Source organism: Nannobrachium achirus (assembly GCF_963921795.1).
Source record: "Nannobrachium achirus genome assembly, chromosome: 2".
NCBI classification, from domain to species: domain Eukaryota; kingdom Metazoa; phylum Chordata; class Actinopteri; order Myctophiformes; family Myctophidae; genus Nannobrachium; species Nannobrachium achirus.
The window spans coordinates 44,612,740-44,639,064 of NC_137811.1; the positions used below are offsets into that span (position 1 = coordinate 44,612,740).

Sequence of the window (26,325 nt, forward strand, 5' to 3'; positions counted from 1 at the left end):
TCACCTTTACTATAATACAGCCATTATCTACCCATCTTAAAAGAACACACAATCGGTCTTTCTTTGTTTTGCTGGATCTTGTTTTATTTTTTAATTTTGTAATCTCCCATCCAGAATACAAGAGGTCTCGGCAGGAGATAAAGAAGAAGTCCTCAGACACTCTGAAGCTTCAGAAGAAAGCTAAAAAAGGTAAAGAACTGTCCACATTGTTTACTCCGTGTTTAATGTGAACATAAATCACAACAGATTATTCATTTTCTGTTATTTATTCAAAGGTTGGATGTGAAATCAATTCTTTATTTTAATGTATTCAGTTGCATGTGCCATTCTTTAAGTCTTAAAGGGGAAATCCAGACCGTAATTGTCATGTCATTTTGGGCTTCCTTGACATGAAAAAGTTTGAGAACCACTGATTTAGGAGAAGGATTTAGAAGACATTTATAGAATCGTGTCAAAAATATTGAAAGACTGCGCAAATGTTCAGTTTTTTTCAAAAAATAGCAGATCTACAAGCTCACAGCTGTGATTGTACAGTACAGTTGTCATTATGGGAGAGTGTACAGTACAGTTGTCATTATGTTCATGTAAACGACATTTGATATAATATATAATGTCATTGTACCACTTTTCCACATCTTCATACATCAGATTTTTGGGAAAACACGGATGCTGTTTTTGTCTTAATTCCTGTATAACAGATGATGTGAGGACAGCAGATGTTTTGTCCAACAGCAATCAATCTACTGTGGCAATATATTTTCAGACTGATCGGACCGCGTCTTACAAACCTTGAAAAATAACATCTTGAACCACTCTTGCTGACATGTGGAAAAGCACTTCTTAAAATAAAATGACACAAAAGCATCGTCCTCAAAAGTACTGTGTTTCTAGTCTGGGATCACTTCACTTTTCGGGGTTTGATCCAGTCGGAGCGGAAACCACTTTACGCCATGTTGTAGTCCTAGACGGACTACACTTTGGCCGGAACTATCAAACCGGATTCAGTTTTAACCCAAAATATTCCCCTGCACCAAAGGACATACAGTACCGTACTTTCAGGGCCTACCTAATAAACTCCTTGATGCGGAGTAGTTTTGCTTTTGAAAAATGTGTTTGGTATATGCATCTTTTAGTCCAACTCGTAGCGACTGGCAAGACTACAATAGGCTACACGAGCATTTTAATAGGGATTGGGGAAACAAACGGAGGGAACCAAATCAAAGCGACGCCGCTTCTTCTTGTGGTTTCCGCGTTGGGCGGAAACCAAACGGCCTGTTGTGAACGAACACCAGGCTTTCCCCCAGAAAGCCTGGTAGGCGAGGTTACTGTGTTTCATAATCCCAGTTCGCACCTGGGTTTTTGGTAGTTGGCTTTGTTGAATTCATGGTCCTGTACAAATGAATCAGACAGCAACTTTCAGCTGGATTACCTCCAACACTGTAGCTGTATCTGTTTGAACAGTACTGTGTTAGTGCTTATTAGTGATGTGTTAGAAATCGCCAAGTTATTTACCCTGTAAAGACATGGGAATAAAGAATAGTATTCTTATTTTCAATAGAAGATTGTGTGTTATTGAAATTACAATGTGTGTTGAATAGGTTTCAGGAGCAAGAACACATAGAAATCAGATCACTGTGAATCTTTTAATTCAAGCAAATAAAGTTAAACAAGCTGACAGTGGAGATACAAGGCTTTCATCCCTTCAGCAGTGGTGCTATGCGGAGGAGAATGTTCCAGGATCATTAGCCATGTACAGGTCCAGTAGGCTAAACATTACCTTACTTGGTAAACACTCAGGAAGGCTAGAAGAGCCTTTTCTGTTGAGATTCCTGTTGGCTCCAGCTGAAGACATGTATTTACCTAATGCACCTAGAGGAAAAATACCAAAGATAGGAGAGAGATCAGATGTATAGTCTAATACAAAGTGTGAATAAAACCTGATGGAAAGAAAGTATGTTGAATCATAATGCGTATGTACCGTATGTCCTCTGCGTAGACAATCTGTACGTCCCAAAAAGTACACCAAACACAGTGAATTACACAGCTCAGCTGAAGCTATGCCAATCACAGTCCCCTTAAAAAGTAGACCACCAGACCAGCTCTTTATTGGGGATGTGTGGGCATTGCTCAAAATAATATGCATATAAGTGTAGCCCAATATACTGTAAATGGATGAAGCAAAGTCATGTTTTCAATTGGCATAAAAGTCTAAGCTAAAGCTCATGTTAACATTAATATACTGTATCACTGGTGGTGTGTAGCATTGCAAGTAGGGCTGGGATGCGATAAAAATAAAAAGAATCGAATTAGTTACAGGCTTTGTAATTAATTAATCGCAATTAATCGCACTTTAATCGCATATTAATATTTGACCCGAGAAGCATTTTTTTCAAGTAAAACACATTTTGTTGTATGAGTGAATCAACGAGTGAGTTTTTGAGCGGTGGTCACACCGTCTCCTATACGTGGCCCTGTGTGTGGGTATCCGCCCGTCCGAGTCTGTCTGTATGTAGCCTGCAATACCTTTTCTGACCACACATGTTAAGGCCAGGCACACTCACACGCACGCACACACGCATGCACACACACACACACACACACACACACACACACACACACACACACACACACACACACACACACACACACACACACACACACACAGCCTCCACCGCTCAGTTCACACAAGTGTGATTTTTTAAATCTAAATTACGCATCCACTGGGCCAAGCAAAGCGCTCTGATCGACTACTTCTCCCTTTGTGTTTTTGTCTCTTCTTGGTTGGTGCATCGCTATGATCGGTATGCCCGAAACTGAAGGTTCTGTGGTGCAAAAACTATTCTTTTAATCGCGTTAATTTTCTGTAATTAATTAATCGCAATTAATCAGTTAAAGTCCCAGCCCTAATTGCAAGATAGCAAGATATATAGTATTTATATCACTACTCAGCTCACACTGCTAAAAAAATGTTAAATGCACATGATGTTGGATAAATAATAGGTATAAGAACTGGAAGTAGACAATTCTTTCTACCTTACATAATGTACAGTAATAGGTTTAGTCAACAACAAGAACCTGTGTTTTTATTCTACTATTCACACGCCGGCACTGTTAAACAAGACATGTGCCATGTGTTTCACTGTCTGTAGTCAACACGGTAACAGTCTAGACACTTACCAAGTTGCCCAACAGGTTTTTCTACTCAGAGACTTGAAGCTAATTATGGAGGATGTGTCTGGCATATAATGCTGTTGACATGAACAACACGACTAATAAAAAGTACAATAACTTACTAGGTCTGATAGGCTAGTAGGGCTGTGCGATATGGACAAAATCAAATACCACATTCATTTGGATAATAAAACACGGGACGTGATGTTATTATTCCTCTATTGAGGATCATCATAACATCAAGTCCCGTGTTTTATGTTTCCTTGATATCGATTTTGTGGAGATGACTATTGGTGCTTTCACAAAATATTTATGCTATGAGTGTATACATAATCAGTTGTAATGCCTATATAATAATAAATTATTATAAAAGCAAATAACAGAACATGTAGAACAGTCTGGTAAGTTCTGAAAATAAGGCAGTACTGTAATGCAGCCTTTTAAACCAGGAAACACTTGATATCCAAAATCCTACGCGATGTCTTATTGTCTCATATCACAATATCGACAATATAATATTGAAATATTGCCCAGCCCTACCTTTGCCACGTTTTGTGATTGACATTGTGTAGTGTTTGGTGCTTAACGCCGGCAGGCTTTCAACTGACTTGCCTCTTTCTCCTCTCTTCATCCCTGTTTGGTTTGGATTCTTCCTCTCTTCCTCCTCTTCTTATTTTTGTGCTGCAGCTGATGCTATAGGTAAGTCTGCCTGTGGGATAGATCAGTGGTTCTCAACCTTTTCAGCCCGCGGCCCCCAAAATAACCCCCCCCCCCCCCCCCCCCCCCCCCCCCTATCCTGACGAGTACTAAGAGTTGAGGAATTACATTTTGTGTAACACGTTTCTATTGTGAAAATAGCCACATTGTGAAAAATGCTCACAACGCCTCGCGTTGCAAGGCGTTGTGAGCATGTACTGTAGATCGGCTATTTTCACAATGTCTGCCTCTAATATTTGACAATAATTATGGCCAATGTTAAATTTTGTATTTTAAAGGTATTGTAAGGATCCTTAAATTGTCATTTTAGAAATGTGCAAATACCCTATGTGTGTTGGTTTGTTTACTGTTGAGTGAGAAAACAATGTTGCACATTAAGCCAATCATCTGGGGACCCCCCCCAAAAATCATTTCGGGACCCCTTACCCACAGGTTGAGAACCACAGGGATAGATGGCTGACTGCCCTATAATACAGATGTTATAGACTACACACAGTAGATCGTAAAATCTGATTGCTAAATTTAACTGTGAAAGTGCTCAAATGGACTGAGGAGCCTTCATGGCACACTGGGTTCCTGTCAGTCATGATTAGTGCATAGAAAGCTGCTTCATTGGTTCAGGTCTATGTGCTGTCCCTCTGTTCTGTTAGACTCAACTCCTGTGTGGTCCACAGTGGACACACACACACACACACACACACACACACACACACACACACACACACACACACACACACACACACACACACACACACACACACACACATTCATAAGTGTGTGTGTGTGTGCGTGCGTGCGTGCGTGTGTGTGTGCGTGCGTGTGTGTGAGAGAGAGAAAGAGAGATGTCTGTCTTTTGAGTACGTTTTTCTGACCTTGGAGTCCAACTTCACTAACAAACCATTGTGTGAGTGTGTGTCTGTGTGTGTCTGTGTGTGTGTGTGTGTGTGTGTGTGTGTGTGTGTGTGTGTGTGTGTGTGTGTGTGTGTGTGTGTGTGTGTGTGTGTGTGTGTGTGTGTGTGTGTGTGTGTGAGCGCGCGCGTGCGTGCGTGCGTGCGTGCGTGCGTACTTACATGTGTGTGCACAGCTGTGGTCAGAACAGTTTGACCTTTTTACAATGTCACCCTGCCTCAAATACTGCCTATCTGACCAGCTATATCTGGTGACTGTTAGATACTATGCATGATCATCAGTATTACGTCACTATTAATACCATTTCTGAAAGTTTAGGTTTGTTCATAATATTAATATTTATTCATGATGGTAGGCCTATATGGAGCACATTTAAGCTTCCTTTTTTCACGTCAAAGACATAAAAGCGCACACACACACACACACACACACACACACACACACACACACACACACACACACACACACACACACACACATACACACAGGACTGTAATAGTGTGTGACCCACCCTCTCGCCATCAAACTCCTCCCCTTGCTCAGCCACAACTCGTCCACATTTCTATTGATAACGGAGGAATTTCCCTCTCTCCCCTTTGTTGCCCCTGTTGATGTTTCTGAAGTGCCGATGGACTCATGGACCGGCCTGTTTAGCGGGAGGAATCAATCAAACCGGCTGCTTATCTGGACTCGGTGACCTACTGTATAACTACCACTCCTCCACATGTACATCAAGGCACGTGTGTGTGTGCACGCGTGTGTGTGTGTGCGCGCGTGTGTGTGCGTTAGGGCATTCACGAATAGTGATTTTTAATATTCTAATTATTCAACCTCAAAGTATTTGAATAGTCGAATATTCGACAGGACTGGCCAAACTGTCAAATATTAAGTAAGCAAGAGGCGAACATTGTGAAAATAGCCGATCTACATGCTCACAACGCCTCGCGTTGCGAGGAGTTGTGAGCATGTAGATCAGCTATTTTCACAATATTTATCTGCGAAACTGAGTCGCATTAAATGTAATACCTACAATTCCAAGTGCTTGTCAGGGTGGGGGTCCCCAGTTCAAATATGTTTATTTTGGGGGTCACGACCCCTGGTATATTAACAAAATCATACACCAGGGGCATTGACAACTCATTCTTATGACTTCCTATCTCGCCAAGCTTTATGAACTATATATTTTTTAAAGAGAGAAAAAAAAAAAAAAAAAAGTGAATATTCGACTTCATGAACAACGTCAAATAGTGACTTTGATATTCGGATATTCGAATATTCTAATATTTGGTGAATGCCCTAGTGTGCGTGCATGTTTCCAGCAAGTACGTGGCAGTAGGACACTGAGACAGACACACTCTTGTACCCTCATCATACGTGGGATTGTGTTATCAATATGCTTCACTGTTCCCCCTGAACAACATGCTTGTTTGTCAGGCTACGTAGCGTACTGTAGCATAAGGGAAACACTGGCTGACAGTCTGTTGGACACTAATAATAGACCTCCTCATCGACCCACTCCGTTTATGAAGATGTCAAAAATAAATGGATAAATAATTTATGCGGTTGCTATAGGCAACACACTATTGTTCTTGGTCCGTGAACAATGTTTTGTAAACTTTAGCTTTTTTTAAGTGTGGCTTTTGGTCATGCTTCGCACACTGTTGTCACTGTTGTCATGCTTCACATGACAGTACATTCAGAATTCAGTTCCCCGGTGCAGACCCCTTGTGGCTAGCATCAGTGCAACCACACTTGCAATTTCCCAGAATTGCACCTTTCTAGTTATTATTATTGTTATTATTAACACACTTCGCCAGCCGAAATAGAATGGCTTGTTGGTAGATTAGCCGTGAAATTTCTATTATTATATTATGATCTGAACTGCATTCATTTTACAAGACCATCAGCGCAATATCACGTGGTCTTCATCCCCCATAAACATCACGCGATCCGTGTTGTATTCTCACCAGTCACCAGCCAAATCCCTCCCTCTGCATTGGCTTAGAGTGGCGGTTTCGGCCGATGCATTTCCTCCCCGTGCGTTTCGCCTGCGCAATCCATTCACGTAAATGTCGGCTCAAATAATCCAAGTGTGACTCTACAGTAGATATGAACAGTTTTGCTAGCTTAGCCCCCAGCACTCCAGCTGTGCTAGCACTAATGTCTAAACAGAAAACGGACGGGAGCAGGGAAGCTATTATGCAGGACCTGACGTCACTTCTGCTTCATGTCAGAGGAGCCATGCGCTATCGATAGACGAGCGGTGACTAGGGAAGGTTAGACGATCGCCGATTTTCGGATAAAAATAATTTATTTCGTTTTTAATGACAGTACGGTAAAAGACGGCGCGGCTGAGACATCCTTGCTCAGATGTCCGGTATATTACGGTTTTAATATTAAGTGGCTCCCCGTGGCTTGGAAAGGGTTAAAATAAATCGATATACATATACATAGCGTATGTAGTGTATATTATCTCTTTGCCATGGCCTTCCAAAAGATAATTACTTCTGCATGTGCTTCACGTACTGTAGACGCAATTGCCGATGTTTGGCTTAATTTGTTGTCACTTTAGTTTTTTTCATAGGAACCTCCTAATCCTGCATCCAGTTACACTGCTATTTGAAACGTGAATAATAACCGTTCACACGAGACCGGCCTCATTACGGCTTCGGCACAATCCTGGGTAAGAGCCTTTTGTGGACACCTTTGACAGTTCCCAGGGTGAATTCCCACTGAAATGGACGTGACGTGTTTTATGTTTTTTTATTTGTATTAGCAGAACATTAAAGTACTGTAAGCTGCTTGGGGTGTGTGTATAATTATAGAGTTCATAAAATCAGACTCCATTTCACTACCAACAGGCCAACTCGAGAAGACATGTCATAAGTACCTGGATCGTCTGGTTTCCAGGGCTGCACAGGAGCTGTTTCTACTTGCATGCATTGGTAGATCGGGCCCCAAGAATACAGGGGATACCGTACGTTTGAAGGTGGAATTACCATTTTTAAGACAGGAGCTTGTCAACGGGTGCAGCGTTTGACCTTTGAACAAACCTCAAAGTGTTTTTGGTTGGGAGCAAAAGAGGAAGTGGCAATCTGGGCCTTGTCATTCACAGTATACAGTATCACACACACTCTTTCAACCTCACACACACACACACACACACACACACACACACACACACACACACACACACACACACACACACACACACACACACACACACACTACTAGGGTAACACTTGTCAGACGTGCTGTGACATAACGGCAGTTTGTGTCCAGCCCTAACAACCCCTGTGCTTTCCCACAGGCTGTCATTTAATGCCTGTAACCCTGTGCATTGTCTGTAATGAGCACAGTACACAACATAATGCCAGCTCACTGGTGGGGATTCAATTCTGGGTCCTCCATGGGTCAAATATAATATCAGCTGTTTAGACTGAGAGGAAATCCTCAATGCTCCTTTTCAGACTTTAATCACTGCCCTTGAGCAAGGCGCTTTACCCCTAATTGTTTCAATGCTTCCCAGTGGCCAGTTGTGCGTGTGTGCGTGTGTGCGTGCGTGCGTACGTGCGTGTGTGCGTGCGTGCGTGCGTGTGTGTGCGCGTATGCATAGCCCTGCGTGTAGCCTTTGCACACCACAAGACCACTGTTCCTTGTCAGCTTGCTTGAAAAGAGTTTTATTACTCATGGCAAGTAACTCTGCGAAACCCTGTGCCAGAAGGTGAATACATCTAATAAATGTCGCCAAGCTGCTGCTGCTGTGTGGGTTCACAGTGTAGTTCGTTGAGAAAATGGCCCAACAACTGCCATTAGTTTGACAGCGTTTGCCCCACCCGGAGCATGTATGTTTTAACACAGCTGACCTCAGTATAAGAACTGCTCACCGAGTGTTGATGTTGGTGTTACTTTCAAGCAGTTCAAAGTAATTGACACAAAAGAAAATCTGTTTGTTATTTGCCCTTCAGGAAGACTTTGAAATAGTGTTGATTTTATCGGCTAAAACTATGATGAAAGATGTTGGTCGACTACCTTTTTTCACTCACGAAAACAAAATAAAACGAAACAGAAACTAAGCTATGATGACTAAAACTGAGACTAAATATATTGACCATGTCGTTAACAAATAAAAACTAGACTAAAATGTTAGGGACTAGTGGAGAAGAGATCCAGTAGAACTAAAAGACATTCATTCAGTCATTTCATGTTTGGTTGTGCTCGGGTGTTGCCAAGCAGCAAGTTCCGTTAGCTGGAAATGAAGCCGCTTCCTGGTTTGCTTGCTGTTTCAATTAATGGCCCAGCATATGTCGCTATTTCACCTTCTACTGGTGTCAAGAACATTTTAGCTCAATGTAGCTCAAACGAACTTTACTCTTGATTTTATTATCTTAGTAAACCTTTTCATAAACCCTTTGTTTTCATTTGCTAGTTTAAAGTATTTTTAAAAATCTTCATGATTAGCCGCAAATTGCAACACTAGATTTTTTATTTTATTTTAATCGGTTGAATCTAGGTTTGCAATACCGGACATAGAAAGATTGTGGATTTGCACTAGTTGAGAAATAGGCTTCATTTACGGTCTGTAGAAACCATTTATTTTTAGTCTATGGGTGTTGCGCTCTGAAAATAGCAGATCTACAAGCTCACAACGTGTCATGATGCGACACGTTGTGAGCTTGTAGATTGGCTATTTTCATCATGCAACCAAGTGTAAAATCACCATCAAGGCCCCCCAAAATATGTTTTTGTCAACAAAATCAACTGTAGATTTAGTCTACTAAAACTAGAATAAAACTAAAACATTACTGTTGTGTTGACTAAAATATGAAAAAAAAGTAATGATATTTGATTCAAAAGACTGACTAAAACTACTTTCTCTAACTCAAAATCAACACTGCTTTGAAAGTGATGCAGTAAGAGTGTGTTTTGTGAAGCACTATCCCTCCATCACAGAGTTTGATGGTGGTCATGACCATGCTAACATCAGGAGCATTTGATTTCAAGGCACCCAAGGACACTGTATGAAAACAAAACGACACAGACATTTCTATTTGACCCCTCTTGGTACCTCATGATTGGGTCTACAGTGGCTCAGTTCCTCCAAAACCACCTTGGTTACATTGAGAATACACTTCTTCTGCCAAACGTCAGACTACTGGGAGAGAGAACCAAATTGCAGAAAACTCCCTCAGTGCCAGTGAGACACCACAGCATAGCTGACTTTATGACTTCAAAGTCTACGTATCCACTGCAGGGCCAAGTGAGGCTTACGGGCTTACAGTTGCAATTTGACACTAGCAGCGTCATTAAAACGTTGATGAACTCGGGTTCAAATCACAGTGTTTATCTTAAGGGGCCCGAGCACCATTGGTTTTCATTAGAATTCATATCAGTTTTTGAATCATTTCTTTTGGCAACAAACTTGTAAAATGTTCCCAGTAATGAGCCATATGCCTCAGCCTGTAGTGGTACCCAGACTAGTACAGGCTGGCCTTGTTCGGCCCTGCGGATGAAACCAGGCTTTTAGAACTTCCTTCTCCACTACGGCTAGCTCTCCAGCAAAATTCTCCACCGGCAAAACCTCATACAGTCTAATTATATACTTGTCTGCTTGAACGGCTGCCTTTGAATTGTGGTGCAAGTAGCCTATAGAGAAAAACTGAAACTATATGCTTCAATTTCAACTTTCCGCTCTGGTTTCCACGGCCCATCTCCTCCCATGATATTCTCCATGTTGTTTTTATAGAAAGGGACTGCCGTAAACACAAACATAACTCACATTCTTGAGAAAGAGCCGGCTGCAGACATGAAACCAAACTTGGTAAATGTTTGGATTCCCTCGATGTGGAAACACTTCAGTCCTGTTTTCTGAATGACCTCAAAGAAGACCTAAGCTCTGTTCACACAAGACCGATAATACCTGGATATGTCCCGCGATCTGTAAGAACCGCTGAGATCATCACTGCTCGTAAATCCTGCAACAGAAATCTGCCATGTCTATAATTTGTAAATTCTCCTTCTATTTATCTACGTGACGGCAAGGAGATCAGGGCAAGTGTATTTACGTCACTTTTCTTTACTGAAGCTTGTTGTGTATACACAGTCAAATGTGGAGTCTTAATGTAAGTCAGAGTTAAATCACTTTAGACACAGTGTGTGTGTGTGTGTGTGTGTGTGTGTGTGTGTGTGTGTGTGTGTGTGTGTGTGTGTGTGTGTGTGCGCGCGTGCGCGCACATTGCCATTGTTCTTGCAGCCTGAGACAAAGCAGCAGAGTTGGACAGCAGACCACATCCTAGACCGTAATGACAGACAGTTCACAGAGAATAAGTGATGGCATTTCCTCAAGATGCGGATGTGTGTGTGTGTGTGTGTGTGTGTGTGTGTGTGTGTGTGTGTGTGTGTGTGTGTGTGTGTGTGTGTGTGTGTGTGTGTGTGTGTGTGTGTGTGTGCGCGTGTGTGCGCGTGCGTGCGTGCGCTGTTCTACTGACATGCACTGTAAAGGGCCCCAGGTCAAACCTCAGTGTGAAAAGCCAGTTCATTGTCTTTCTCCAGACTAGAGCAGGCAGATGGCAGAGTTCCTCACTGTGGCTGCAACCTTGAAGTAGGAAAGTCAAGACTATGTTTGAGTGTGCACACGCGCACTTGTGTGTGTGTGTGTGCGTGCGTGCGCGTGTGTGTGTGTGTGTGTGTGTGTGTGTGTGTGTGTGTGATAGCAGTTAGATAATGCCTTTGAGGTTGTCGTCTTGGGAAGTCGCCAGCCTTCCTGCCACCATCGAAAATTCAAGAGGACTAGATATAGCCTCAGGGTAGCCTCTCTCAACGTCACATCGTCTCAACACACACACACACACACACACACACACACACACACACACACACACACACACACACACACACACGAGTAACCCTCATGTGATAAGCATAGAGGACTCTGTTCCTCCATACCATGGTCTGGGTGGGTAACACATGCAGTTGGAGGATCCACAAACGCAGGGAGCCTCAGCAGCAGATGGTGTTTGGTGTTGGGGTCACCTCTGCTGATACCTCCTGTATGTCTTCACTCCACTCTTGGAAATGGGGGTCTCATGTGACACCCATTCAGCACGCACGCGCGCGCACGCACACACACACACACACACACACACACACACACACACACACACACACACACACACACACACACACACCGAACTCAATATAAACGGCAGATAACTTTCTTTCTCTGTCAAACAAAAGACAAGTAACACATCCATGACATGGAGATGATAACCAAAGAACGGTTGTGAAGACAGTGACAGTGATAATCAAAAGGACTCCATAGACTCTAGATCAGAAAATGCCCCAATCGTGTTTTGTTGTGGCTCTCGCAGTCAGACAGTCTGCGTGTGTCTGAGCAAAGTGAGCATGCATAATATTTTTCATCTCACATGCTCACTTGCGTGCGTGCGTCTCTCCATGACCTCACATGAACGTTAGATAACATTTGTTTAGGTTTTATATAAGGTTTTTTACTGAATAGGTGCTTGGTCTTACCTACCTTCTTATTCTTATACTTTCTATGCATTTGATGTGTTGAAGTATTGATGTATGTATTACCTTGCTTATTGTAAGTCGCTCTGGATTAAGAGCATCTGCTAAATGCCTAAATTGTGTTGCCACGTTTCTGCAGGTCGAGGGGACATCCAGCCTCAGTTGGACAGTGCCATGCAGGATGTCAGTGATAAATACCTTCTGCTGGAGGAGACGGAAAAGCTGGCCCTGAGGAAGGCCTTGATAGAAGAAAGACAGAGATTCTGTGGCTTTGTAGCCATGCTACGGCCTGTAGTGGTGAGTAGGAACATTTAATGTGTGCCTACACACACACACACACACACACACACACACACACACACACACACACACACACACACACACACACACACACACACACACACACACACACCATTACATACCTAATTTGCAACCCCCATTTGTGACCTCTTCTTGCATATGCTCATTTATTTTGACTCTCGCAAAATATTATTTTGCGAGTATAATGTATGAAAGTATAATGTACCTGTCTTCTGCTTGTTTATCTTATCTAGGATGAGGAGATTTCCATGTTGGGAGAGGTCCACCATCTCCAGGCCATCTCTGATGACCTCAAGGCCCTGACATCTGACCCGCACAAACTGCCCCCTGCCAGTGAACAGGTGAGATGCAACACAAACACAGGGGTCAAGTGGCAGGAAGTGCAAACAAAGGGACAGCGAGAGGTGGACGCATATTGAGTCCACACGAATAGGTGTCAATGTCTGAACGTGAGGTTGAAGCAAAATAACAGACTTTTTGGAAAAATGTTTTGTTAATGGGCTTTTAATGGCATCCAGTTGGAATGATTTTAATTCTACCGGTTCCTCTATATTTTAGTCCCGTTCAGAGGACTATAAGTCCTGCACTGGACTCGATGAGGTATATACATCTGGTGACCTTTAAAAGCAGCTTGGAGATCTGCTATTTTCAAAAGATTTCATTCTGCATGATGACTACTTTCAGTGCATTTAGAATTCTGGACTTTCACTTGTAACAGTGTATTTCTACATTGCAGTATTGATACTTTTACTTAAAGGAGTAGTTCACCCCCAAAATGTTTTTTTTTTTTTTTTCTATTGATTACTCGTGCCATAGAAACTTAAGTTCAATAATATTTTTTTGTATTTGTCACACTCCTAAGACAAAAAAAAATATTATTGTAAATTTACCCCAATGATTCTCCGGAATCAATGGTACATTTATTGCACTCAAATAAAAAAAAAATATTATTGAACTCAAGTCTCCATGGCGTGAGTAATCAATAGAAATAAAGTCATTTTGCGGGCCACCACTGTTAAAAGATATCAGGTATAAATCAACGTGGTGTGTTTTTCTGCCTTCCTCAGGTGATCCTGGACCTAAAGGGCTCGGACTGCCACTGGTCATATCAAACACCGCCCTCCTCCCCCAGCACCACCATATCCAGGAAGTCCAGCATGTGCAGGTTGGTCGCCACAGCCAATCGAAAGGCCTGGAATGTCTTAATTAACCATTCTGCTGAGTTATATGCTTCACATTTCGATTTTCATATGGATATAGGACTCAAAACATCTACAATCATTTTTTTTATGATAATTATAGTATTATATGTCTGCATAGGCTGCCAGGCATTGTATCGTTAGGGAACCACTAAGTCATTATAACGGTCCATAAACTATACGTTTTCAGAGAGGTAATTCAATCCGAGGAAACAGAATGAATACAAAATTGATTGCAGTTTTGTGTGGTTAGCACATGCATAGGATCTGTTCTACTGTACATAAACAATATAGGCATTTGAATCCTTTCAGTAATTGAAAGTCCTCTGATGTTTGAGTGCAATAGCGGCTTCATCAGATAAGAGGGGTGGAGAATTGGGACAAACTTTTCATTATTTGGACTGAGCTATGCATGCCCCCCAGTGGTGGGTATGAGCTACTACAGCCTCAAGTAGTGCAGTCATTCAGTACAGCCATTATGATCCTTTACTGTTCCTGTTTTGCTGTTGGTTGTAAAACGATCCATCATGCTGAAAAACAACATTTACAGTGTCAGGGGGATAAAAAACATACTTTGAAGTAGGAAAGGTGCCTCAGGTTAATGTCAAAAACTTGAACATGATGTGTTCTTCAAAGGCTCTTCACAACAGTCCATCAGAGGTCATCAAAGGGGTTTGTTCAGTAGCATTCAGTCATCAGCCGACATCTTTGACTTAATCAACTGTATGGCTTACATGGGAATATCACATGATGTCCTCTGGTAACAACAATGGGGGCTTTTGTTGTTGCTGTTTTTCTTCTGAATCAAGAAAGATACATTTGTGTTTGTATGTATTTTCATAGTGATCTAATTTTAAAGGGATGTTTTTTTTTATTTAAAGGTCATGTTTTTGCAGCTAGTAAAGCCTAAACATTTGTTTAGGCTACTACTGATCTAACAATATTGCACAAAACAAAACAAGGTAGACAGATGTTCATATCCATCTATTGAGAATAATTGAACAATCTATGGCAGATTGTTTTATTATTCCTATTGCTGGGCCTGTTTATGGGTGTGGACTCCCTTTTATAAAAAGCCCTGGTCTATGCTGTGTGTAAACACTTGGTGTATTGTATGTCATATACTGTAAGTCTGTAACATGCTGTACCCTGTTCAGACAAAGCCCTTCACGCTGTGTTCTCCCTGTTTTATGTTTGTGTCCCATTGACTGCTTCCTGTTGTGGGGTGGTGTGTTGCTATTGTCACATAAACACAACCTTAGACCTTCAATCTCCAACCAAAACATTAACTCCTTAACCCCTGAGTTAATCACGCTGAGGTTCGTGATAGCCACAGAAGTCTGGCGTAATTTAACCATCCTACCTGCGTAACGTTTTTTTTCCCACTCGCTGAATTCCAATAGGCTTGTTTGATATCACGTCAAATAAGAACTGTCCCGCAAAAATAAACAAATTAGCCCGGCTGCTTGACTTGCAACTCAGAGCAAGAAAACGCTAATGTTACTGCCGCCGAATTAGTTAAATCTTTGACATTACATATGAGTGACTAGCTGTTGTAAACTATACAAGAGTCGCCTCCACTGCCAATATCGCCAGGACAATTTGTTTATTTGCGGACCACAATTCTTACGTATATGAGACGATTCTAAGATGACCCAGTGTTATTCTCCATTGAAAGATTACTTCCGTGACCCAGGGGATGAATGAGTGATGTCAGGACATCAGTACTCTATTTAGAGCAGTACATAAAGCACAAAGCAAGTATGTTGTAAATAAAGTCTTTAACACAGCGGGTGCCCACGAGGTGTCTACGCGACAATTTCTTTGATGTCGCTGGACGCCCACGACGCGTTGGACGCGTTTACTGTAATTACAGTATAACTTTATATCTCACCGTTAGGTTGGGGCTACGCCTGGATGTAGCCCATTAGCCGCTAGTCGCTTCGAGTCGACGCTGAGAGCATCGCACGGCCGTTTTTCGCCGTATACTCCAATGCATTTCCCCATCTTTAAAGCCCTTTATCTCCGATGTTTGTTTTATGGCTAAAACTGTGGCCGCGTGCGGCAAAATGTCCAAATTTTGATCGGCAGTGAACAGCTATGATCAACACTAGCCCATACAGTAAGTTACACAATAACATCCTGTCTGCGCTCATGTGACCAAGTGACGTCATCACGCATGCATTGACGCAACAGGGCCTCGTATTCTTCTATGGAAGTGCTATGGGGGCACTCAGAGGGGATGACTGGCGCCACCTGGTGGGCAGTCGATGTTGCATTCCATACAAGGGGGGCATGATGGTGCAGTCGGCCCGCTGGAGGAGTGTCCAGCTGTACTCAGCTAAACACTTCTTTAACCTATGGAAATGTAGACCATTTCACACTGATTTTGAATTGCATTTATTCACAGCAAGTGTGCTGCGTTTTTGTATGATTTTGCATTAAAAACTGCAACAAAAACGGAGACAAAGATCCCCCACAGTCGTGCAATCCTGAGATTTCCTGTCTTGTTAAGTGTAATTATGATTTCATGTCTGTTATGTCAGTTATGTGTGTGTGGATATGTTTCTTCATAATTTTAAGTAATTGGTTTGGTCTCAAGCTCAAGTCACTGCCTGCCTGCTGCATCTTGGTGTGCTGTGTTAATTGTTCCCCCTCCCCTTGTCTCCCTCAACCCCCCCCCCCCCCCCATATCCCGCCCTGCTATTCCCTTGCTTTCTCCATCTCCTCTTTCAATCTGTCTTTGTCTCCAAATGAACCTTTTTACCCCTACTCTCATTCCCTAACAACCCTACACACACGAACACGCACTCCCTCTAGCAGTAGCCTAAACAGTGTTAACAGCAGCGACTCGAGGGGCTCCAGTGGCTCTCACTCTCATTCTCCCTCCTCCTCCTCTTCCTCCTCTTCCTCCCACCACCTCTTCCACCACCATCACCATCGGTACCGTAGCTCCACGCTGCCGCAGCCGGCCCCGGCTCGCCTCTCCAGCATCTCCTCCCACGACTCAGGCTTCATCTCCTCGCAGGACCACTATGCGCCGTCCAAGTCACCCTCGCCCATGCCAGTTGACACCAAGGTAAGAAGAGGCCACCCTAACAAGACACACATGTGACTTAAACCTGCACAACCTTAAGACTGGTTTATATTTGATTGTACAGGGTTAGGGTTAGGGTAGTACAAATAAAAGAGTATAAACAAATAAACCTTAATGCACACCTGCCAGCTGAACACAAAAAATCATCCAAAACATGGCACAGTCAGAACATGGTACCAGATAATCCAGCTGCCTCCCAGTTTGAATACAAATAGAACATTTAGAGACCAAAGACCATGTCTCACAGCACTATAGCTCCTTAGCGCCTATAAAAGGCAGCTTCCTGGCGGCAGTAACTCAACTATGTGATCATAGTTGAGTTATTCTGGCGCTGTTATTATTGCACAGGAGCACAGGAAATTTGTTGAAGTCTGCCTCCAGTCTGGCCCAGGGCAGCACAGGTCAATCCCAGCCTGCTATTTTAGAGTCAACCAATTTGACAAATTGTGGTTGGGTCTGAGTACAGTAGAGACCAGCAAGAGCCTACAATATGCTAAGTACGGGGGATTTAATAAGTATGTCACAGTAAACTGAAATGTTTCTGACAGTGTTTTGACATTCCACCCCTGTGACCTGCTGCATTGTGTCAGCAGAGCAGGGCTTAATCTCTCAATTTGACCAATTCCTCTCAGACTATGTAGAATTCAGCTTTCACATAATTATGACTGAGTTGGTGGAGGAGACCTCATTCCCATGCATGTGGGTTCTACTCCACCATGAGGCTGGGTCTGGGATCTCACCAGTATGTAGATGTTTTGGTTGGCATCCAACAACCGGAGTTTCCCTATCCAGAGAACCAGTGAGATGCCATGGGGTTTTATGGTCCACTGAGGTGGTTTGGCATGGTAGCACCTGACCCCAATTACATCTCAGGCCTAAGAGTCAGCCTCCTCATTGCCTCACTCTTGGTTCTTCTACAGTAATTGAGGTTTGTTTTGGGCCCAAAAACAATGGCCTGGTTTCCATTACAGGGCCAAACAGAGCTAGCTTTGTTTCCTCTAGAGGGCTTAACAGGTCCTGTCTGGCTATCACATTTCTATTTTCTTCCAAAATAAAACCCAAACTGCCTTTTACTCTTATGATAGTATACATTACAGTACCTACAGTTTTGAAGAATTTAAGTGTTGCCCTTGCCTGATAGCACCCATCTTGGCTCTCTTATGGAGATATGGGAACTGTCCAAATGAAAACTCTTTCCCCTATGCCCTCTTTGGCCACAGCTTCAGTTATGCTAAGAGAACACTGCTGATTTCCTTTGCTGCACCCTTGTAAGGAGAAGATGGGCAATTGATTCTGCTATGGCCCCCTGTGCACTTTTCTGTGTTCTACCTGTGTGGTCACAAGGCTGTACTGAAATGTTGCTTCTGCCTTCTAACAGTGCACTTGACTAATCTCCTTGTCTCTTTCTTTCTTTCTTTCTTTCTTTCTTTCTTTCTTTCTTTATGCAATTCTTTCTCCACTGATGTGTTTGCACACATGCATGCATTCCCTCTCTTCCTGTGTTGTATCCACTGCGTCTTACACTATCACTCCCTCTCCCTCTGTCTAACTCTCTCTCCCCTCCTCCTCCTCGATCTCTCCACCGTGCTCCTCCTGTTCCTATGCACGTCCAGCCGTGTCTCAGTTCCAGCTCCTCTGAGGCATCAGAGTCTGGTCAGCTTCACAGTGACTGCGGCTCCCCTTCCTCTCTCACTCCTCCTCCTCCTCCTCCTCCTCCTCCTGCTGCACCTCAGCTCGCTACTGACAAGGTGAAACACTCTCATCCTCCTCCATCACTTCACCCAACTCTCTCTCTCTCTCTCTCTCTCTCTCTCTCTCTCTCTCTCTCTCTCTCTCTCTCTCTCTCTCTCTCCACCCCAATGTCCACATTATTGTCCCACAGGGGAAGCTCTTCTTGCTGGCTGTAGCCGAGGTCTTGTTCTTTATGTTGCTGCCGTGACACGGCATGTTGACTCAATTCGGCATGTTAACTCAATTCAACTTCATTTTATCGTCACATCACAAGTTTACCCCAGTTATAAAACAGCGCGAGAAAGTCTTTTGGGTTTGAAATTATTTTGTGCAAGTTTTCCATGAATTGCAGTTACGTTTAAAATAAATGATGAGAGAAATTAAGAATTAAAAAGAATCAAATGTCAAAATGTGAGACAGAGTAACATAGTCTCTTGACAGCAAATATAGCAGGAGATATCAAATGATGCATAAAATGTATAGGAATGGGAATGTATATACAATCATACCTACAGTATATACATAAAGTGAATCAGCATTCAGATCAACATTTCTGGTTCATCTGTACTCTGAAATGTTGATCGACGCATTTCATTTGTGTTGTGATGTGATCTGTATGTGTCCTGTATTGTTTGCATTTTGATTTAATTTGTACAGTGATGTTGTGTTGCGTTTCTTATGATTTTGTATCAGATGCTGACTGTGACTTGTGTTTATAATTTTCAATAATTTATTCCCATTTCTTGTGTTTGTTTCTGTTTTTGTTTGTGTTTCGTGTTGTTCACATCATCCCTCATCTCCTCTGACCACACACACACACACACACACACACACACACACACACACACACACACACATACACACACACACACACACACACACTCCCCTCAGTTGTCCAATGGTTTTGACCACTACGCCCCTGCCCATCCCCCCTATCTTCTTAGCAATGGGGGGAGTTTAGGCTCAGGGTCCAACACTGCGTTCCCCTTCTTCCCTGCATCCACCTCCTCTTCCTCCTGCCCCACCCGCTCCTGGTCGCGTCCCGCCTCCGCCTTGCTCCCAGACTTCCCCCACTACTGCACCCTGGGCTCCAACATGGTGCCTTCATCACGGGTCCCCAGTTGGAAGGTTGGTTCATCTCCTCCTCCCCCCCACACCCTGTGTACCCACTGCACCCATACCATCATTCTACACTCATTCAAAAAGCCCAATTCTGATTGTCAGTGTTTGACTTTATTACTTTGAATAAGTGGCATGGATAACATAAAGCATTTTAGTAGTACGCAAAGGGAAGAGCTTATGGGGAGTACACAGTCATTTAGAAGCATACAGTATATGGTGCAATGATCTTCTGGGGTGGTGTGTCGCTTCCCAAAAATAGCCTATCTACAAGCTCACAACGCAGTGCATGGCGTACATGTAGTGAGCTTGTAGATCAGCTTTTTTCGGCAAGGCAGATGTTGTATGACAAAGTAAAAAAAAAGGCTTACCGCTTTGATAACATCATGTCCATTTCCTCTCAGGACTGGGCCAAGCCGGGGCCGTACGACGGGCCAATGGTTAACACTTTGAGGCGGAAGAAAGACAAGGACACGCCGGCCATAGTGGACAGCAGTGGCAGTAACGGTAGCCCCCCACCTTCAGCCCCAGCCCCGGCCACAGCCACCAGCCCTCAGGCTGCTGCTGTTGCAACTGTGGTGTCAACAGCAACAGCAACAACAGCCATGTCAGCAGCAGAGGAGGAGAGGAGCAGAACTATAGCTGCTGCTACCAAGGTCAGCTTTAATGGGTGTCATCAGGGGTGTCGCACCAAATTCTGGGCCCTGGGTACATTTATTCACGGCGGGCCCCCCATGAACTGAACGCATTATTACACATTATTTTGTGCTTTAACTATTGAAAGATATTAGATATACAAGCTCACAGCACTGCACCGAGTGCCATGCTGCAAGCTTGTAGATCTGCTATTTTTTTTTTTGCACACATTTTCATGACTTTTTCAAAACTAGCAGATCTACAAGCTCGGTGCCGCGCTGTGAGCTTGTATATCTGATATTTTTCAATAGCTAAAGTATATAAAATAATTACGGCCCCTCCACCTAGTAACTCAGTCCCCCCCCCCCTTGTGACGCCCCTGGGTGTCATGCCGTTTATTCTTTCTATACAGCAGCGTTTTCAGCTTTTCCCCCTCCTTTCTTTCTTTCTTTCTTTCTTGCTTTCCCTTCCTTCCTTCCTTCCTTCCTTCCTTCCTCCCCCCCCCCCTCCCTCCATTCCCCATTCAAGCCTTCACAAATTAATTTGTTAATTAATGCATCCACAAAATCATTGATATTTGTCTTCCTCCAGGCTGGTGACATAGACGCCCATGAAGAGTTGGCACTGGCCCTTTCCAGAGGTCTCCAGCTGGACACCCAGAGGTCCAGCAGAGACTCAATCCAGTGCTCTAGTGGTTACAGTACTCAGACCAACACACCTTGCTGCTCTGAAGATACCATACCTTCACAAGGTAACACGGATACCTGCAACCTGTGTGTGTGTGTGTGTGTGTGGGGGGGGGGGGGGGGTGGTGGTAGAGAAACCATCATCAGAACACAGAGGGTTCCCAAAGGGTTCCCAGTTCGAACCCGGGCTCCCCCAGAGTTGGTGTCGAAGAGTCCTTGAGAGTTTGACTTACAATTAGGAAAAAGTTCAGGTTAGGTTAAGATTAAATGTAATACTTCCAACTTCTGAACCTTTTTCCGGAAAGGGAGGTGGATAATTACATTTTGACATCATTCAAAACGTCTAATAGTTCAGAAGGAGCATGTATTGACCTTTTAGGAGTTATGCACATTTTTAAAACAAAAAAAATCATTTAACTCACACTAAGGTCCCTGGCAGGTAAATATCTCCTCGTGAAGATTGTTATGGTTGTAATTATTGGTCCAGCACGTGTATGTACATGGTCTCTTTGTACACAGTTCCATATATTAACCCTGTATCTTCTCCCCCTACAGTATCAGACTATGACTACTTCTCCATGGCGGGGGACCAGGAGTCTGAGCAGCAGCAGTCTGACTTTGACAAGTCATCCACCATCCCCAGAAACAGTGACATCAGCCAGTCTTACAGGCGCATGTTCCAGGCCAAGCGCCCAGCGTCGACCGCAGGTCTGCCCAGCACACAGGGCCCCTACGCTGGACAGGGGAACTACCCTGGAGCGTACCCTTCCACACCCATCCATACTGGAAACTATCCAGTACACCCTGCAGGTGACTACACCGAATTATAACGTTTATCTCAAGTGCTATGAATTTAAGTATGTGGCTCAGATATAAATATTATACAACTGAAATGATAATTTTATAATTAACATCATTACATTACATACATTTTGTATTGCTAAATTCAATCATTCTTTAAATATATAACTGAACGAGAACGATTGTTGGTGTTAATATCACTTGTATTCTATGATTACAGGCACCTCCTATTCAAGCCAGGGGGTTTATTCTGGGTCCTATGCTGTGCCGGGACCATATCCAACAGGCCAGGGTCCGGTTGTCGTCACCCCTGGGACTGCCACGATCCGCCGGACACCCTCCACCAAACCCAACGCCCGCCGTTCAAGCTCTGTCCTTGGCACAGGTCCGATCCCTATCCGTACACCCGTGATCCCTGTCAAAATCCCCACCGTGCCCGATCTCCCAGTGGGGGTTAATGGGAGCAGGAGTGGAGAGGAGATTGTAGGAGTAGGAGTAGGAGAGGAGAATCCTGACTCTCCTACTCTCGGAGGAGGGGGAGCTGCAGGAGAGGAGGTCGGGGTGCTGCCATTGGCCTCTTGGAGTGGTCAGGCGTCAACCAACCCGCCCGCTGTTGCCCTTCCCTCACAACCTGCCCATCAGCCGTACCTGAACGAGGGAGGTCAGGAGGAGTTTGGAGAGGAGGAGGAAACAGACGGGGTGGAGGGTCAGTCAGAGGGCAACATGCTTGTAGCCATCCGCAAGGGAGTCCGACTGAAGAGGGCCCTCACCAACGACCGCTCTGCACCACGCATTGCGTGATGACCTCCTCAAAAGTTGTAAACTTTGTGTGGCTCTCCCATTGTTTCCAGCGCAGGTGTAGAAATCTGGGTTGGAAGAACAGTCTTCCTGTGCTGATATATCAAGAGACTTATACTTGATCGCTTCTCCACCTTTCTGTGAGGTTGCATCCCTGTGATTATTAATCAGTACAGCCACTCATAATGCCAAGGAAACTGACATTCACTATTCATCACAAATCATCTTAGAATTAACATGGTTGTCCCATTTGGTTTACAGTGAATCAAAGATTATCTAAAAACCTGGTATCTAAGCTGAAGATGGGTTACACATACTGTATGCTTCTGGAGCTTCCATACAGGGTAAATTGAGTAAACTCCTAAGACTGTGCTATGGAAGAGAACAACATTTCATCCAGATATTTGATAGTACTCTTGATCTTAGCAATATGTTTGGGGGAAATCCTCCTGCTCGAGTTGAACCATCTAATCTTGTTAGTGAAACAAGTGGACAATTCAGAATTGATTATCAATTTATTAACTCACAAAGAATAGAATCGCCTTAAACACTGATGCTCAGTATTAAACTCATAATTAAAGAGTCGTGTTTAGCATGTTGGGCACTGTTGGACAGATGACTGCCCACTGTCTGAACAAGTGTGCAAGAAGAAAAGGCAAACGATCATTGAATACAAAGAGAAATTGGCATCAATAGCCAGGCATTCAGGTGCATTGGCTATTGGTATTATTTTCATTTGCACAATTTTGCGTCCCAAATTTCAATATATTGAACACTCGCTTACAGGGGTGCAAAATGACTTGGGGAGGGGATTGCACCACAACAGTCAGCCTACTGGGACAGCCTGCATGCTCGGTGTGGAAGAATGAGTGACAGCTCATGGGAACATACAGAGAACATCAAGTGACTTGCCACGTTGGGCTGCCTTTATCAATCCAGGAAAGTTTAAAATGGATGAATTTTCCTCACCTGATTGTTGCAGGAATAGTCACACTTTAGTGACTACAGTGTGACATACACTGCACAGAAAACAAAGGTCGAATCACTCTTTCTTTCTTTCAGCTCTTTATTTAGTATTTACACAGTTTGTAAAGAATTATATACGCTTTGCCTCCATCGCTGAGGAGTTTGTTATCCTCGTTCTCTGAGACTGTCATTCTTTCAAATTATTCCTCCTCATATTCTTTTAAGGGTGCCAAAAGTCATTTGTTTTAAACTGTTAAATACAGTTACGATTGTTCATTTCATACAACCATTGATATCGAAAGTTTTTTCCCACAGTAACCACATGTCTAGCTTTGTATCATGTGTGGATAGTTTATGTGCCCAATATTAGCTCTCTTTTTGAAATAGCATTTATTAGCCATGCCAGTCTGCTGCACTTCACATACAACTACTTTTATGAATACTGTAAAGTGTCAAAAAACACTGTGGGTGCGCGTGCGTGCGTGCATGCGTGCGCGTGTGTGTGTCTGCCATGATAAACACATTACCTGTAGTTTAAGTTTATTAATAGATAATGTGTGAGAAATATAAACTCCACTTCTGGAGCTCAGACATGGTTGGTGTTGCAACAGTATAATGTTTCGGAATTAGTTATAAGCTGAATTTGAGTTTAGGTTGGTGTTATAAAATTATATATTTTTTTTTTCCTACAAGACGCATGAATTCTCACCTCTCCTAGTACTTCATTTCTTCTAATTAAGAAGTGTTTGTTTTATGTTGTGTGAAAACCTATCTCCAGTTTTGGATATCTGTTATCCATTGTATATTTTGTAAACAAACAAAAAAGATGGTATTCAGCCCAAAATGTTTATATGGTTGTTTTCTCTTAATTAGTGGTAAGATAATTGTCTTTATTTTTGGAGATAAGAGGCTTTCCTCCTTCTGCAGCATTTTAAACACTATTGTTAAAAACTCAACACTGAGTTATGCTAAAATTCGTATGTGTCGTTGTCGGGTGAAAACCTTGTATGTCCTAAACCGTTGGTTTTGCATTTATCATTTTAAAAATGATTTAAACTAGTGAAAACAGACGATCTACAGACGATCTACAGACAATCTAAAATGATTTAAACTAGTGAAAACAGACGATCTACAACGAGGCGTTGTGTGCTTGTAGATCTGCTGTTTTCACTACTTTTGTGCGACGGCCTGGTATGATGAAGCAGGGCTTTACTTTGAGAAAGAACATACAAATTTGAAACTTGGAGATACGAGGTTTCCACCTGACAACGACGTTATGTGTTGTTGTTTGATTTATTTTTCAGTTGAAGCACTGTGAGACCATGGCTAATCTTTATGAGATACAGTGTACAAACCTGTAAATATTATTCAACTCTAATTAGTCTAAGGAACTCACATATTTAATTTATTTTATCTCTTTCTCTCTCAGTCTCTCTTAACCTATCTATATTTTTATACTTAGCAGAATATAGATTGTTTTGCCTATCCATGCATGTATTGTCTGATAATGTACATTAGTTAGTTTTAATTGTCTGTGATCCCCCGGTTACCTGTCAGCGAATGTGTCTTGTCTTCTCTGGCACAATAGCTCCTTCAAAAAGGAAAACCATGCAGTAGATTCCATCCACAGTTTTAGATACTCTTTGACACTTTCACTTGACTTCAGGGGTCACGTGGTAATGCCATTGAAATGTAGTGTTTTCCTGCCAAACATGCTCCTTCCAACATTGGACACACATTGCACGTTATCTGCGTCTAACCAGCTTTCTTTCTGTGTACATATTAACCTGGGTTTCCAAGAATCATCTTTGCGTGAAAAATAGTCTTCATGTCAATGTGTTTGTTTTTCATGTAATTTATGTTTTGTCAGGTTATAGTGGAACATGATATGTAAGTGATATTGTAATGCATATCATAATTCATGGCATACACTGCAGCCTGTGGACCCATTAACTGCCATTAATATTGTTTTAGGAAACCTTGCCATTAGAATTGCATATTCTTCACAAGTTTTATTTTGTTTTGTTATTTTTATATAATGTCCGTCCACGTGTATGAAACCAAGACTATATTTTCAACCTATAATTTCCATTTCCAGCCCTCTGTTGTCTGTGATATTTAAATCTAAAGCATAAGATTATTTCTATATTGCCAAATAATACAATTTGTATAAATAAATACCCTATAAGAAAGGAAGCTTAAAGTTTGCAATTAGGTTGACTGTTAAACCTGGTTTCTAATAGTTTAGTTGGTAGTTTGTAAGAGTTGACCTCCCTCTCCCTGTACAGTTCAACAGGATATAAAGCAATCCGTTTCAGGAATTAAAGGGTTGTTATTTTCTGTGTAATAATGACTGCTTTAGCAATATAATAAAAGAATAAATGTTGTTTGGACCATCTTCTCTTTAAATACTTAAACAGGCTAGATGCTAATGACATCTGCTGAACAATCATCACTCCATCACACTCCAGAGCACCACCAATGACATGGTTCTCGTCTTTGACAATCATCAGATGCTAATCAATCATCAGGTAGGGAGAGATGAATGAAGTACCCGGTCTTGGGAGAAGGCCTGCCGCAGGTGTACATTGAATCATTCTTCTTTCGTGTATCATCATCCTTGATGATTGGTTGACAACATTTT

The 26,325-nt window shown here is 42.7% G+C and overlaps 1 protein-coding gene across 2 annotated transcripts in view; it reads left to right on the forward strand.

Annotated features, from left to right (window-relative positions):
- Nucleotides 1-26,067, forward strand: part of LOC308301218 (protein MTSS 1-like) — an 88,399-nt gene extending 62,332 nt beyond the window's left edge. The window contains exons 6-16 of one of the 2 annotated variants that reach the window (XM_080745117.1): nt 115-189; nt 12,467-12,624; nt 12,882-12,989; nt 13,716-13,813; nt 16,800-16,926; nt 18,558-18,692; nt 19,567-19,803; nt 20,199-20,450; nt 21,022-21,181; nt 21,672-21,926; nt 22,138-26,067. In XM_080745117.1, the coding sequence (XP_080601243.1) occupies nt 115-189; nt 12,467-12,624; nt 12,882-12,989; nt 13,716-13,813; nt 16,800-16,926; nt 18,558-18,692; nt 19,567-19,803; nt 20,199-20,450; nt 21,022-21,181; nt 21,672-21,926; nt 22,138-22,718 (2,186 nt within the window). In that variant the 3' untranslated portion in view covers nt 22,719-26,067. The remainder of the gene's footprint in view (nt 1-114; nt 190-12,466; nt 12,625-12,881; nt 12,990-13,715; nt 13,814-16,799; nt 16,927-18,557; nt 18,693-19,566; nt 19,804-20,198; nt 20,451-21,021; nt 21,182-21,671; nt 21,927-22,137) is intronic. The other variant, XM_080745118.1, reaches the window with a different exon arrangement.
- The last annotated feature ends 258 nt before the right edge of the window (nt 26,068-26,325 follow it).